Source organism: Naegleria lovaniensis, assembly GCF_003324165.1.
Source record: "Naegleria lovaniensis strain ATCC 30569 chromosome Unknown tig052, whole genome shotgun sequence".
In the NCBI taxonomy this organism is placed as follows: Eukaryota; Heterolobosea; class Eutetramitea; order Acrasida; family Naegleriidae; genus Naegleria; species Naegleria lovaniensis.
In genome coordinates, this window is record NW_025407874.1 from 35,981 (window position 1) to 51,627 (window position 15,647).

Sequence of the window (15,647 nt, forward strand, 5' to 3'; positions counted from 1 at the left end):
CATGGATGAATGAAAACCGAGTGAGATGAAATTTTGTACACTCGAGAGAAGAATAACTTATCAAAATTTTACAGGTTTTTTCAACTTCTTCAACCATTCACTGTTGGCAATATATTTAACACCTTCTTGGCCAATTTCATTTTTGGTTAAGTCTAAAGAAGTCAGAGTTCTCAAGGATTCACTTGTGGCAATATATTTAACGCCTTCACTGTCAATATTATTGTATCTCAGATCCAAAGAAGTCAAATTTTTCAACCATTCACTTGTAGCAATATATTTAACGCCGTCACTGCCAATATAATTGAATCTTAGATCCAAAAAAGTCAAATTCTTTAAGGATTCGCTGGTAGAAATATATTTGGCACCAACTTTACCGATTGCATCACTGATCAGATCCAAAGAAGTCAAACTCTTTAAGGATGCACTTGTAGCAATATATTTAACACCTTCACTGCCAACCCTACTGAATCCCAGATCTAAAAGAGTCAAATTCTTCAACGATTCACTCATGGCAACATATTTAACACCTTCATTGCCAACTCTAGTGCTGTGCAGTCTTAAAGAAGTCAAACTCTTTAAGGTTTCGCTGGTAGCGATATATTTAACACCTTCATTGTCAATTAGAATGCCTCCCAGATCCAAAAAAGTCAAATTCTTTAAGGATTCGCTTGCAGCAATATATTTAACACCTTCATTGTCAATTTGATTGTCAGCCAGATTCAAAAAAGCCAAATTTTTCAAGCATTCACTTGAAGAAATATATTTGACTCCTTCATTGCCAATTTGATTGTGAAACAGATCCAAAGAGATCAAATTCTTCAACCATTCACTTGAAGAAATATGTTTAACACCTTCATTGCCAACGGTATTGCATCTCAGACTCAAAGAAGTCAAATTTGTCAAACATTCACAATTAGTCAAAAGTTTGATTGGTTTTAAAAATTCTTTGAAGTGATTTTGTGCGAATGATAATGAAAGAGGAGTTTGAAATGATACATGTCTCCATTGTTTTGAAATTTTCATACAAATTTGAATGATAAACATTGAATCAAGGAAATGAAGAATTTCAAAAATAATATCATCAACAAATGGTCCATTGATTTCGGTTGAACTTGTCTGAAAGAAATTATCTTTTTCATCAAGATCATGGATCATTATTGATGATGAATTTGCTGCGTTATCATTTTCAACAAATGCGAGACTTTTCATACGTGAAGGGCATCAACAGAGGAAAAATTGATCAATTTTTTTTTCTCTCTCGGTAATAAAAGACGCGGGATGAATTTGAAAGGTTACAAAATTCGAAAGTGCAACTTTTAATTTCGTAAAGATTTGAAACTGGTTTGATGTCACATTAGTTTCGTTTCATTAAATCCGAACTCTTGTTGTATGAGTAAATCAATCTATGGTGCCCAGAAACCTTATTTACTTTCTAAAGAGAAATTTAGAAATTCTCGATAGAAGAGGAGGAATCGTCCTCGATCGTTCTTTTTGAGACCTTGGACTGCAACTTGACTGTCTGTGTGGATGGCTGCTTTGGAGCGATTTGGTCGAAGATTATGCCACCAATTTGAACTTAATTCGAATGCAGATTCAAAGAAATCAAATTCCTCAAGCAATCACTTGCAGTCATATGTAATCTCAAAGAAGTCAAATTCTTCAAGCACTCGCTTTCAGCAAAACATTTAACACCTTCACTGCCAGTTCCATTCAATTCCAAACTCAACGAAGTCAAATTCTTTAAGCACTCACTTTTAGCAATATATTTAGCACCTTCATTATCAATTTCATTGCGTGTCAGATCCAAAGAAGTTAAATTCTTCAAGCACTCGCTTTCAGCAATATATTTGACGCCTTCATTGCCAATTTGATTTCTACCCAGATTCAAAGAAGTTAAATTCTTCAAGCACTCACTTGCAGCAATATTTTTAGCACCTTCATCGCCAATTTCATTACCATACAGATTCAAAGAAGTTAAATTGTTCAAGCACTTGCTTTCAGCAATATATTTAGCGCCTTCACTGCCAATTTCATTGAAATACAGGTTCAAAGAAAACAAATTCTGCAACGATTCACTTTCAGCAATATATTTAGCACCTTCATTGCCAATTCTATTCAATTCCATATTCAACGAAGTTAAATTCTTCAAACACTCGCTTTCAGCAATATATTTAACACCTTCAATACCAATTCGATTGTTGTTTAGACCCAAAGAAGTCAAATTTTTCAAACATTCACAATCAGCTAAAAGTTTGATTGATTTACCATCTTGTTTGAAGTGATTTGGTTTGAAGGACAATGAAAGAGGAATTTGAAATGATACACGTCTCCATTGTTTTGAAATTTTCATACAAATTTGAAGAATGAACATTGAATCAAGGAAATGAAGAATTTCAAAAATAATATCATCAACAAACGGTCCATTGATTTCGGTTGAACTTGTCGGAGAGAAATCATCTTTTTCATCATGATCATTGATCATTATTGATGATGAATGTGTAGAGGCTTCAACAACACTATGTTCAACAGATGCTGAGAGTTTTCTCATTTTAATGGCACATGGAAAAGCTATGCAACACAAAATTTTTAAAATTCTTTTGATTGTTTCAGACGTGTTCTAGAGATCTCTCCCTTGAACACTGGAAAGAATTTAAGTGTTTTGTCAAAGATAATTCTTTTAGTAAGGCCTTTGACTTGTGTTTGTTAAAATCGTTAGTGTAAGAATTTATTGAGGATGAATTTGAAAACGATATTTTACACTCCTAAATTACCTTCTTACAGCAGAAATCTCTTTATCAATAAGGTTCTCGACTTTCCAGTAGAAAGATCACATTGATATGGGTTTGAATATTCAACAAACTCGCTTGGTGGCAAATCAAAAAGCAAAACACGAAATACAATGTCACTCTGTGAGGGTGAAAAGGGTTGAAAGGACTTATTGAAACTGTGCAACTTCGTTGTTAGCCACAACAAATTGGTGGAGGAAGATCAACTACATGTTGGCGAGTTGTGGATGGAAAACCAGTTGTCGAATAAACATGAATAAAGTTTAAATTTGGATTGAAATGGATCCACCCTGCAGCTGTTTGAAAAATGAGAGCTGCTCTGGCTGCGGACTTGTCCAGGCCCACGATCAAATCTTACAAATGTTGTCACATTCGTTTCCTTTAATTGAATCCAAATTCTTGTTGTGAGTCAACCAATCTGAATGACATAAAATGCTCGCTCTTTAATTCCGAATGTTATGGTGCCTGGAAAACCCCAGATCCGGATTAACATAGTGGGAGGGCCCTGACACTAGTGGTGCCTGGTTTACCATAACATCTTCTCTCACAAATTAATTGTCGTTTTCTTCCAACATTCACTCGTAGCGAAATATTTGACATCTTCACTGCCAATTCCATTGTGATAAAGATTTAAATATGTCAAATTCTTCAAGGATTCACTTGCGGCAATAAATTCAACACCTTCAATACCAATTCCGTTGGTGCTCAGATCCAAAGAAGTCAAATTCTTCAAGAACTCGCTCGTGGTAATATATTTAACACCCTCAATACCAATTCTATTGCGATAAAGATTCAAATCATCCAAATTCTTTAAGGTTTCACTTGCGGCAATATATTTGACACCTCTACTGCCAATACTATTGTAACCCAGATCCAAAGAGGCCAAATTTGTCAACCACTCACTCGTGGAAATATATTTGACACCTTCTCTGCTAATTAGATTGTGATACAGATCCAACGAAGTCGAATTTTTCAAGGATTTGCTTGAAGAAATATGTTTGACACCGTCATTGCCAATTCTATTCCATCTCAGATCCAACGAAGTCAAATTTTTCAAACATTCACAATCAGCTAAAAGTTTGATTGATTTAAGAACTTGTTTGAAGTGATTTGGTTTGAGGGATAACGAAAGAGGAATTTGAAATGATACACGTCTCCATTGTTTTGAAATTTTCATACAAATTTGAAGAATGAACAATGATTTGAAGCAATGAAGAATTTCAAAAATAATATCATCAACAAATGGTCCATTGTTATCGTTTGAACTTGTCGGAGAGAAATCATCTTTTTCATCATGATCATTGATCATTATTGATGATGAATTTGCTGCGTTATCATTTTCAACAAATGCGAGACTTTGCATATGACACAAGTATTATGAGGAAGAGAACTGATCTATTTTTTTTATCAAGAACGGTGGTGAATTTTGAAATATTAATCAAAATTCAAATGACACGCTCAATTTCGTAAAGATTTGAAATGATGCAAATGTTTTGTCATTATTCTTGATTTTCATTCATTTTCCCTGAATAATTAATTGGTGAGTTGTATTAAAATAAGAACAATTCATGTTATTAATGATATAAAAATTACACAGTTTCTACTTGGAATGAAATTTTCACATTATTCGGATCATATCTCAATTGACCTTGCATGGTTCTCTTTTCTCGTCGATGCAACACATAAAACACCAAAGCACAAGGACAACAAAATAGAAATAATAAAATCCACACCCAAAGAGGAAACTTTTCAACTTCACCCATAAATCGGCCCTTATTGACAGGTTGAGCAGATGGAGCCATAATGATGACGACGATGAAGAATGAGGAGAAGGTAATATAAATAACAATGATATCAGACAGGAGAGGAACGATGATGATCGGAAGAATACAGAGGGTGACACGGTTCTTTTGGTTATCGTATGTGTGAATCACCTTCTTCAATATTTTGATTTTTTTAATTACTGAAAATTGACAGTTGGTCCGACATGACTGCTTTTCCAAACTTTCGTACTAATCTACAGTCATATTGTCATCAATCTATTTTCTTGTCAATTACAACGTATTCGAATTTGTCAAATTGTAAAGTAGCTGTTGGTTGAAAGAAGCATCCGTTCCATCACAAGCCCGTGAACCAAATAAAACCCAATTTCTAAATATATTTCATGTTTCAAATATTCAATAAAAAAAGTTTGTGGAATTTCGCAGGTTCAGCCTCCGAGAGCATAAAACAACTTACCACAACAACAAGACGCGAAAAACTCCTATCAAATATCTTCTCTTATTCTTCTCCTTGTCATCATTAAACAACAAATTAGCAAGAGCGTGCTCTAGATGAAAGTGAGTTAATGAGGCTTTATATTCAAACCTCTATTACCGTTTAGAAACTATTCTGCCAAGCAGATTATTGCCAGTTGAAGAACAACTTCTCCTTCTTCTTCTATGAAACCCGGATCCGTTTGATCGTGTTTCCAATTTTCATCATCAATTTTGTAGTTAATTAATAATATTATTAGCATCATCACCATTCATTCATCATCATCACACCCAAATAATATTAATTTCATCCATCCATGAATTTAAATTACTTTGGAGTCAATAGAGGATCATCAAGTAATAATAACACTCCCACACTCGGAGGCGTCAAACTAAGTTCAAGTCAACAATCCACTTCAAGCATTATTAGCAATCAAAGCAGCCACAGCGCTACCAGCAGCTTTTCATCAACAACATTTGCAAGCAGTATTAGTAGTTCAAGCACTGGTGGTCTTCCGATGTATCATCATCAACCATCTACTCCTTCTGCCGATGATTTGGAACAAGATAGAAATGAAATCCTCAACGCAGAGCCTCACATTCTTTGTTCATCGAGTATTAATATCAGTCCAAATCCTCAAGAAAAGAAAGCTGGAGGATCAGGATTGAATGCACTGAGTGCTTCTCCTGACTCTAGATTAATTGCTGTTGGAGGTAGAAAATTATTTAGAATTGTTAGAGCATCGTTTCAAGAGGATGAAAAGAAGTTCAAACTCGATATTCCAATCACTATATATTACTCTGGAAAGAAGAGTATGGATTTTGCTGTTGTTGATCTGAAGTGGCATCCAACTCTTCCCAATGTGATTGCAACGGCTCCTCCCAACGGAAAAGTGATTTTGTGGAATGTTAATAGCAGCTCGAAAAGTGGCAAGATTATTACGAGATTTAATGGTCACGAATGCACTGTCAATTCCTTGTGCTGGCAGCCACATCAAGAACATAATTTATTGAGTGCCAGTGTTGACCACACTGTTCGATTGTGGGACAAGAGGCAAGGGGGTGACTCTGTCCAAACCTTTAACTGCGGAAGTGTTGTGAGAAGCATCAAATTTAACCCTTTTTTCCCCAATGTTTTTGCAGCAGCAACAGACGGTGGAGACTTCCAAGTCTGGGACATTAGAAAACCAAACCTCTATCAAAAGAAGGTACCAGCTCACAATGGATTGATTCTTTCTTTGGATTGGCATCCAAAGAAGGGAAGTATCATTGCCACAGGCGGTAGAGATAGAGTTCTTAAGGTTTGGGATCTCAATGATACAAAGAAACCCTTGTCAACCGTTCAAACTATTGCCAGCATTGCTAAAATTGCTTGGAGACCTGGTAATTACAATTCTCATATAGCAAGTTGTGCCAAGAACGAAGTTGGCTCAACATGCAACATTAATTTGTGGGATATTAGCTCTCGATACGTTCCTCTATTAACATTTACAGGACAACGAGCTGATGTTACAGATATTGCATGGATGAATAATTACCCTAACTTAATGATGAGCTGTTCCAAAGATAATACTTTCATGATTCATAGCGTCTACGAAGCAGAATATGAAAAATCTAGCCTTCCTACTACCTCCCTTTCTTGGAACATTAATAATGAGCTCGTTAGTTACAATGATGAGATTGATAGAGAACAGCACCAACGATATCAAACTATCCTTCAGACAGTTGCTAAAAATCCTCCTTCAGTAATCAAACAAATTAACAGAGAGACAGAAGTATTTACATTCAAAGAAGCCCATTTGAACAAAACAATTAATATCATCAAGAGTGTAGATCAAGAATCTGATTTATTTGCCGAGTCTGATGTGTCAAAAATCAAGTATTTGGCTGAAAATTATGTTCTTTTTGGAGATGACACTTTCCAACAAAAGTGTGATACCAATGCCCTAGTAGCATCAAATATCAATAATTACAAGCTTGAAAAGTTATGGAAATTAGTCAAAGAGCTTCATACTCCATCCACGAAAAAAGAAGACAAGATGGAGCATGATGACACATTGTTAAATCATGTGAACAAGCATCATTCACACATGGATGATCACACGCAAAACAACAGCATTTTTGAAGATGGGGATCATCAAAACTCGATTTTCCGCTATGGTGTCGACCACGAAGGAGATGAGTCCGAAGAGAAATATAGTACCAATTCTAATTCTCTTGATACATACCCTTCGAATGGAATGCTGTATTCTCCACTAAAACAAGCAAGTGAATTTCATGGTGATGTACTCAACCTTGCAACCCCACCCACCCAAGGATCTCTCCGTAAAAAAGCCAAGTACAGAGAACTCGTGTCACAAGACTTTGGTCCTCCACCAAAATTGAAGCTGTTTACAGGAAACGAAAAGAAAATACAGTCCAATATTCAATCGTTTGATGACATGGAACGACCCAACTCGTTACATCATGAAGAAGACACAGAATTAATGGACATTTTAAACGAAAAAGATGACCTTGAAAAATTATATGAATCAAGCATCCAGGAAACTATTGAATATTACGCAGAAATGGGTGATATTCAAACATGTGTTGCTCTAATTGAAGTTCTTGACAAGAAACATGAAATGAGTGGAGAACGAGAAGCTCAATGGTATTTGAGTTATATTGAGCTGTTGAATCGACACAAGCTTTTTACATGCTCCAATGAGCTGATTAATGGATGTTCTAACTATGATGTGCACAATCTCAACAAACAATCAACCTCTATAAGAACAAGCTGTGCTAAATGTGATAGCGTTTTACAAAACACAGACACCATGTGTAAGAAATGCAATAGCAAAACCAACATTTGTGCCATTTGTCATTTACCTGTGGATGGACTATTCTTTTGGTGTCAACGATGTGGTAGTGGTGGTCATCTGAATCACATGAAGCAATGGTTTGACAAGTATAAGCATTGTCCCGTTTGTTTAACTCATGTCAGCAAACTTCAAACTCTCACATAACATTAAAACTAATTTATTTACAAATCTTGTTACACTGTTTGTTCACACCACTTGACCTTGAGTCAACAACAAATTAATGTTTGTTCTCATAAGCTAGAGCCTTATTGCGTGATGACTTGGAGTCATTGGCAAGATATCTGCTGGCACCTGAACCATGGTTACGGAACTTGGGCAACGATTTAGAACGCTCCTTCCATTCTTTTTCAAATTCTTCTTCTTCTGTTACATTCTCCAATCGCTTTGTAATTTCCTCTCTTCCCTCTCTGTCCTTGGTTTTTTCCATGACACTTCTCTTGTCGCCGACTGCCTTAATAACAGAAACTTTCTCTGTTCCTGTTCTGGAGTCTTTCACAGTGCGCTTGGTCTTGGTCACTCCGTCACTCGATGTAGTGGTTGTGGTTGAGGAATAACAGACAACATTATCACCCATTGCCATCTGTCTCTCAAAATTTTGGTCAAAATGTCGAAACATGTCTTCCGTTCGTTGCATCAAGGATGAGAAATGCCCAAAAGGATTTGAAAAGAAAGGGTCTTGATCAAAGATACTTCTTATTGCAAATGGATCATGATCTCTTGTATGACTTTCTCGGTGGTGTGGTCTGGGTTGAGATGAAGCTCTAGGATGACGACGGGAGTGGTTAGCATCTATCATTGAGGCAGATCATGGAGGACGGGTTTCAGTAAGTTGTTTTCATTTTCTGGAGTGAAGTTTTATAATACTTACTCATATCGTCTGGATCTTCATATCTTACTGAACCACTGCTGTTGGAATGATGCTCTCCCTGGAGTTGTTCCTCCTCATCGGAAAGTTCCTCAAACGTTGGACCCTTTTCTTGGCGTGGATGTATTCTCTTCATGATTCCCACAACAATGGACTAGGATCACTAAAGATGATCAATTTTTCCCTTTCTATTCTGAAATATGAATATTATACAACAAGAAGAATGAGTAATTCAAGTGTTCCGAGATTCAAAGACTGATTACGGTAGTGCTCTGCAAAAAAATGTATGGACCTCTCAATTCTCGTACCAAAACGTTTGAGGTTTTTTTTTGAATGGCTCTGGAAGACTTCTCTCGGAATGATGATTCCGAATGAAACCAGAATTCATTATTGTTCGTGATCAATGAATGAATTATTACAACTGTTTGAAATCGCAGTCCTCTATTAAGGTTATGCAAATTTTACCATCAAAATAATGAATACAATAACGACAATAACAATCACGAAAAGTACTGCCAAAATCATCAAAACTCGACACAGCATGCGATTGTTTGTTTTACGCGCCTGGTATACAAAGGTTGTTGAATCATGAGTCAAATCAGTGGTTCGTTGAGAAAGCTCTATAGTCGATTCCATATTTGCAATAAGTTTGTCAATGTTCGAAATCATGATCATTTTTACATCTTCAATTTTGGATTGAACTAGCACAATTTTGTCATTGGTCTTGACACGACAAAATTCTAATTGCGTTTGTAAAATTTTGGAAACTTGTTTTGTGTCATCTTGAGAAGTGTCATTTGGAGAAGATGAAATTTTTAAGAGGAGGGACTCATTTCATTCTTGCATCGTTCCAATAATCCAAAACAAACTCTCACAGGTACATTGGAATGAGCAATGCAGAGATAAAAGAAAAATCGATTATTGTAATGATGTTCCAAGACGTGAATATGCACATTTTGCAATTGATAAGTGGCCTTAATGGTCATTAATCCATTAGTGCTATTAAATTGATTGAGATTGGTTCGTTGCTGTTCAATCACTTGTAGACATGTCTTTTTGATAGTTTCCATAGAAATTCCGATATGTTGTGAGGATGAGCTCGTCATTGTCTTGTTGACCCATCCATGTGACACAATATGTGAATTGAACGGGGTGGCATTATAATTATTTTCAAGACATGGACCTAATCTTGAATATAAAGCATTTACGAAAATATCATGAGTTTCGGAAGGAGAAGTTGAACCATTCAGGTCTGAACGGTTCGTTGGAGGATGTGTCGCTGCTGATGGATGGTGGTTGCGAGAGAGGAAGGGTGTGGATTCGTTGTTGTTCGGATCATCATCATGGTTTGTCAATGACATTTTTTGTTGTTGAAAAAAAAAAAAAAAGCATCTTACAAAAAAATGATTCAAAAACCGTCACCGATCATCGGGAATATCAATTTATGACTTTGGAGAATGGATTGGAAGTCATTTTGGTTCGTGATACAAAAGCATTGATTGCATCGGCTTCAATGGATGTCCATGGTATGGTTTTTTAAAAGTTTTTATCGGAGTGTTGAACCATTGTATGGATTTAAATATGATGATTTTATTCAATATTAATAATTTATTAAAATCAATTCATTGAAATGAACAGTGGGACACATGAGTGATCCGAAGGAACTTCCTGGGTTAGCCCATTTCGTAGGCATATGTGTTTTATTTCTTCTGAAAAGTATCCCACAGAAGGCGATTACAAGAACTTTATTCGTCAGCATGCTGGTACCACGAATGGCACTACCAGTGCTGAGCACACAAATTATCATTTTACGATTTCAAATGATTATTTAGAAGAGGCCTTGGATCGATTTGCACAATTCTTTATCAGTCCTTTGTTTGCTGAGAATGCAATTATGAGAGAAGTGGAAGCTATTGATAAGGAGTATAAGAAAAACCTCCAAATTGATTCAAGAAGATTATATCAATTGATGAAAGAATCCTGCAATGAAAAACACCCTTTCAAGAAATTTGGTACAGGAAATGTTCAAACTTTAAAACTCGATCCTGAGGCCAATAATTTAAATGTTCGAGAGTATTTGGTGAACTTTTTTAACAGACATTATTCGAGCAATCAAATGAAGCTGAGCGTGATTGGAAATTATTCCTTCTCAGAGATGGAGAAATTTGTTAGAAATTCCTTTCGGCCATCAAGAATAATCATATTGACCGTCATGGATTTTATCCTTCTGCAAGTGATGTCACAACAGTATTTGAACAATCTGATTTAGCCAAGCTGTTCAAATATGAACCAGTGACAGACACTACTGATTTAACTCTCCTTTTTCCTCTTTCGATTGATTGCCCTAAAATCATACAAGGAAGAAACATGTACTACAAATCCTCATCTATTGCTTGTCTTACTCATCTATTTGGTCACGAAGGGAAAGGCTCTCTGTATTCTCTTTTGAAAAACAAGGGTTGGGCAGAGTCACTTGTTTCAAGCACCTATTCCTACAATGGTGTCAATGACCCTGCAAAAGAATTTTCTCTTTTCTTCGTCAAGATTAATTTAACCAAAACTGGAATTATTTATTGGAAAGAAATTGTAGAATATGTTTTTGAGTACATTCACATTTTGAAAACTCAAGGTGTACCTCGTTTTTTATTTGAAGAGATCTCATTCCTTCAGAAGCTAGCGTTTGACAATGCACAATTCACTTCTGCCTATGCAAGCAGCTTGTCTACAAGTCTACAGAAACATTTAGTGGAGGACGTCATTAGCGCTCTTTTTTTACATTATGAGTTTGATGAAGATCATACCAATTCGTTATTGACCTATTTTCATCCAGACAATATGAATATTTACTTGTCAAGTAAGAATCATGAAGATTTAGACTGCTCTGAACGATGGTATGACATCAAATACAGAAAGTGTGACTTTGATCCAGATTTCATGAACAAGTTACGAAATAAGAAGCACGAAACACCACAATTGCACATTCCGTTCAAAAATACATATATACCGTATAATTTAGGACTAGTGAATGACACAAACGCACCAACAGAATATCCTGTTAAAATTGTGGATAGTCCCAAAATCAAAACCTATTTTAAAAAGGATGATTATTTCAATACTCCACGAGCAGATATCATTGTCCTACTTACCATTCCACAAAGTTTTGAGTCTCCGTTGAACATTGTTTATGTTGAGTTGTTTGTTGACATGGTTCGATATTTGCTTAACGAAGAGCTTTACATGGCCTCAATCGCAAAAATAGGTTCTGCTATCACAAATGTAGAGCGAGGAGTACATATTCATGTGAATGGATTCAGTGAGCATTTAGTGGATGTCATTATGGTAATTTTAGAAGAGATGGTGAAAGCAGCTGACGACAGAAGTCATCTAACACAGCACATTTTCGACTATATCAAACAAAATAATCTAAGAAGTCATCAAAATAAGAAGTTCTCGTTCCAATCTCATGAAATTGCAACATATGAATCTTCTAAACTCTTCCTTCAGCGTAAATTTACATTTTTCGAATTTGCTGAAGTATTGGAACGTGTAGAGTTAGATGAATTTAAAAACTTCGTGAAGTGTTGGTTGTCCGTGTTAAGAATTGAATGTTTAATACACGGAAATATTACAAAGAAAATGCCTTACAAATTTCAAAACAGGTGGAACAGATTCTGTTTGACAAGAGAGTTCATGCAAACAAGATTTTAACACCACTTCCATCCCAAGAATATTTGAGAAATGTTGCAATGAATCCTACAGATGTGGAACTGTGATTCCAATTTTGAATTATGATCCATCTAATCAAAATAGCGCAATTTTAATATCCTACCAGATTGGATACAGATCATTACGTTCAGATTGTTTATTAGAATTGTTCACACAAATATGTTCAAGCAAGTAAGTATTGATGACAATTTCTTGGAGCATGTATATCATCAAACAACTGTGCGTGAATGATATTCTAGATACTTTACACATATGAGAACGCAGAAACAATTTGGATACATTGTGACTTGTGGTCAACGTTTTATTCATAATGTTTCTTTCTTGAGTTGTATCATACAAACGACTGAACATGAGCTCACAGATATTCTCACCGAAAATGACAACTTCTTCAAGAATAATATTTCAAAATTACTTGATGAGCTCACAGACGAACAATTTAATGATATTGTTGATTCGATTGTTCAAAAAACTTTGGAAAAGGAAAAGACTGTTCAACAAAGATCTCAGCGATTTTGGAACGAAATTGAAAATCGACAGCTCAAGTTTAATAGACATGCGCTTAAGGCAGTACAATTCAAACAGCTTTCAAAGAAGGATGTTTGCGAGTTTTATGAACACTTTGTGTTAGCGACAGGTAAACATTACAAGAGATCTATTGTTTTGGTTGCAAACAAGACATACCATAAGGACCACTTTTCCAACCCAAATGTTCTTATAGTGGAGGACAGTACTCAATTCAAAAGTACCTTGGAGTACTATTGTAGTATTTCAGACTTCTAATCGAAAAAGGAGTAATAAACTTTGGAAAAGGTGTCTCCATCCACATGGCAAACCAAGTAGCGAGAAATTATTTGAGCAACATCGATATTTTGATTTTCCTTTCTCTGTTTCAAAACTTTGGTAAAAAGCTCCAGCATGAATCTGGTCACAAACTGCTCGTGTGTGTTGTCTTTGAGGTGTTTCATGACTTCAGTCACAAAACTTGATGATTTGGCCTTTGAACTCTCCATATGCGAGGAGTCGAGCTGTTTTGTAAAGTATGTAACCAAGATTTTGATTAAACTGAAGCAATTAGTTTGCAAAGTAGCTAAATAATGAACAAAATCACTGTGCACGACATTTTCCACATAATGTCCAATTCGTTCATATGTCTTTTCGTCTACACCCAAGCTTGTTCGTGCAATTTCCAAAATGAGAGATTTGTATTTGTCACTTGATCCACCGCTTGTGTTAATGGTTGTTGTTAATAACACATATTGAGGTAGGGCATACTAATACCAAAGATGCACCAATACTGAGCTTATGCAGTTCATTCAAACAAACAACCTACCGATAAAGGTCCATCTTTTGTGCCATATATCACAATCTCCTTGAAAAGTACCGGGTTAAATCGGATCGCCAATGTTTTCAGGTGTGCAAGACTTTTCACCTTGGGTTCGAATGAAATATTCGTTTCAAAATGACATTCTTCAATAAACGACTTTAAATCTACAAAGCATTGTGAATGCAATTCTGTTATAGAAATGATAAAGAAATGTACAGAATTATCGTCAACACAGGCATGATTGTTTCTTCTTCGAGAGTAATTAGAACTGCATTCAAAAGTAAGCGTAACATCTTTTCGTGTTGGAAACTTGAGTCCTCGTCGTTCAAATTCTCTCCAAAACAAGTCACTCAAGAGATGCTGTTCACTTTCACCACCATAAATAGTTTCATTTGCAGAGTATGTCATATTGCTACAAATTTGCCACTTTGAGTCGTTAGGATTGTAGAATAAATGAACAAGAATTAACGTGTGATGTGTCACGTTACTCTCAATAGTCCATATATAACATCCTTCATTGCTCTTAAATTGATAACAATAATGGTTGTCAGATGGTATGACTCTTCTCAAAGGTAGGCATAACATTTCGAAATCCATGTCATCGGAAAGTCTGGAAAGAATTATTCCATTAAAACACTCGTTGGAAACGTCCGAATAAAATGGGGTTTCATCATTAATTCCTCTAATGTACCAATATTGAACTCCATTGTCCGAGGTAAAAAATGTTGACTCTAACGAAAAATATAATCTCAACATTTCTGACAATTCTTGAACATTTTTGAATTGTTGTAAATATTGAAAGAGTTGAGAAGTCTCCTTCCTTTTAGAAAGGTCAAATTGTACGTCTTTTGGTTGCATGGTCATTGCATTGATTTCCTCTTTCAAGTGTTGATATCTAGGATAATATTCGTTTTCATAGGTTTTCCAAATGTCTTCATTTTCGAATTGTCTATTCAAAAGTTCATAATAAATGTCATTTGCTTCCGTATAGTCTACAATCTTGAGCTGATGAATTAATTGCCTCGCAAGCATTAAATCTCGAAAAGTATGAGCAATGTACTTTTTTGATCTGTAATGATTATTTGACTTGTCATTCCAATACTTTTTTGCAAGTCTAAAATGTCCACCAGCTTCTGTAATTGCTGAAACAACAAGTCTTCTAAAGTATATCTTATAACATGAACTCAGTTCTGGAAAGTCGATTCTCCAAACAAACTTTTTTGTATCCATGTTAACACACATCAAGGCTTGTAACCAGTTTTGTTCTAACCTCTTTCTAAAGGCACAATATTTAAACAGGTTTACATTCACCTCAAATCCGGTCCTATTGCACTTCAATGACAAGCATTGAAATTCTCTACCATCTTTTGTAATATCCATTAATTTTCCTTCATCAATTTCTTCAACTTTGGAATTTTTTGATATCATGTTGGACAATTTATCATCCTCATCATTCACGACAATCCATTGATTTTCAAATTCATGATGGTTTCTCTCTTCCTTGCGTTCCTTTTTATAATTTAAATTCAACCATTCGTATAAATCATCGTGAATAATCATGAAAAAGTCGTAATCCGAGTCCGATCGAGCTGTCCCATAAACTCTAGATCCAAACTGATAAATGTTGCAAAGAGGCTTCACCTGATCTTTTCCATAATTACTTTCAAAGTTTAAACAATTCAACAAATCCTCCAAATCATCATCTCCCGATGATTACTTTCTGTATGGAGCATTGGATCCAGCAGCTGCAAAAAGAGTTCGAACAATCGGAACTAACGTTGAATTTTTTTTAAAATAAAAATCAACACGAAAAAAATAGACCTTGCAAAC

The 15,647-nt window shown here is 35.5% G+C and overlaps 8 protein-coding genes across 8 annotated transcripts; 2 read left to right on the forward strand and 6 right to left on the reverse strand.

The window, feature by feature from the left end:
* Positions 1–60: 60 nt before the first annotated feature.
* On the reverse strand, positions 61–1,044 carry C9374_011903 (uncharacterized protein; the record flags this gene model as incomplete). The annotated part of the gene is made up of 1 exon (XM_044687610.1): positions 61–1,044. The coding sequence occupies one exon, from the start codon at positions 1,042–1,044 to the stop codon at positions 61–63; it is 984 nt and encodes a 327-aa protein (XP_044542788.1).
* Positions 1,045–1,576: 532 nt separating this feature from the next.
* On the reverse strand, positions 1,577–2,548 carry C9374_011904 (uncharacterized protein; the record flags this gene model as incomplete). Its single annotated transcript, XM_044687611.1, has 1 exon — positions 1,577–2,548. The coding sequence occupies one exon, from the start codon at positions 2,546–2,548 to the stop codon at positions 1,577–1,579; it is 972 nt and encodes a 323-aa protein (XP_044542789.1).
* A 782-nt stretch (positions 2,549–3,330) lies between these two features.
* C9374_011905 (uncharacterized protein) lies at positions 3,331–4,149 on the reverse strand (the record flags this gene model as incomplete). The annotated part of the gene is made up of 1 exon (XM_044687612.1): positions 3,331–4,149. The coding sequence occupies one exon, from the start codon at positions 4,147–4,149 to the stop codon at positions 3,331–3,333; it is 819 nt and encodes a 272-aa protein (XP_044542790.1).
* A 1,209-nt stretch (positions 4,150–5,358) lies between these two features.
* C9374_011906 (uncharacterized protein) lies at positions 5,359–8,046 on the forward strand (the record flags this gene model as incomplete). Its single annotated transcript, XM_044687613.1, has 1 exon — positions 5,359–8,046. The coding sequence occupies one exon, from the start codon at positions 5,359–5,361 to the stop codon at positions 8,044–8,046; it is 2,688 nt and encodes an 895-aa protein (XP_044542791.1).
* Positions 8,047–8,119: 73 nt separating this feature from the next.
* C9374_011907 (uncharacterized protein) lies at positions 8,120–8,903 on the reverse strand (the record flags this gene model as incomplete). Its single annotated transcript, XM_044687614.1, has 2 exons — positions 8,120–8,691; positions 8,771–8,903. The coding sequence occupies 2 exons, from the start codon at positions 8,901–8,903 to the stop codon at positions 8,120–8,122; spliced, it is 705 nt and encodes a 234-aa protein (XP_044542792.1).
* A 679-nt stretch (positions 8,904–9,582) lies between these two features.
* On the reverse strand, positions 9,583–10,128 carry C9374_011908 (uncharacterized protein; the record flags this gene model as incomplete). Its single annotated transcript, XM_044687615.1, has 1 exon — positions 9,583–10,128. The coding sequence occupies one exon, from the start codon at positions 10,126–10,128 to the stop codon at positions 9,583–9,585; it is 546 nt and encodes a 181-aa protein (XP_044542793.1).
* Positions 10,129–10,460: 332 nt separating this feature from the next.
* On the forward strand, positions 10,461–13,257 carry C9374_011909 (uncharacterized protein; the record flags this gene model as incomplete). The annotated part of the gene is made up of 5 exons (XM_044687617.1): positions 10,461–10,895; positions 10,961–12,354; positions 12,527–12,664; positions 12,733–13,127; positions 13,181–13,257. The coding sequence occupies 5 exons, from the start codon at positions 10,461–10,463 to the stop codon at positions 13,255–13,257; spliced, it is 2,439 nt and encodes an 812-aa protein (XP_044542794.1).
* A 12-nt stretch (positions 13,258–13,269) lies between these two features.
* On the reverse strand, positions 13,270–15,377 carry C9374_011910 (uncharacterized protein; the record flags this gene model as incomplete). Its single annotated transcript, XM_044687618.1, has 2 exons — positions 13,270–13,764; positions 13,824–15,377. The coding sequence occupies 2 exons, from the start codon at positions 15,375–15,377 to the stop codon at positions 13,270–13,272; spliced, it is 2,049 nt and encodes a 682-aa protein (XP_044542795.1).
* Between the last annotated feature and the right edge of the window lie 270 nt (positions 15,378–15,647).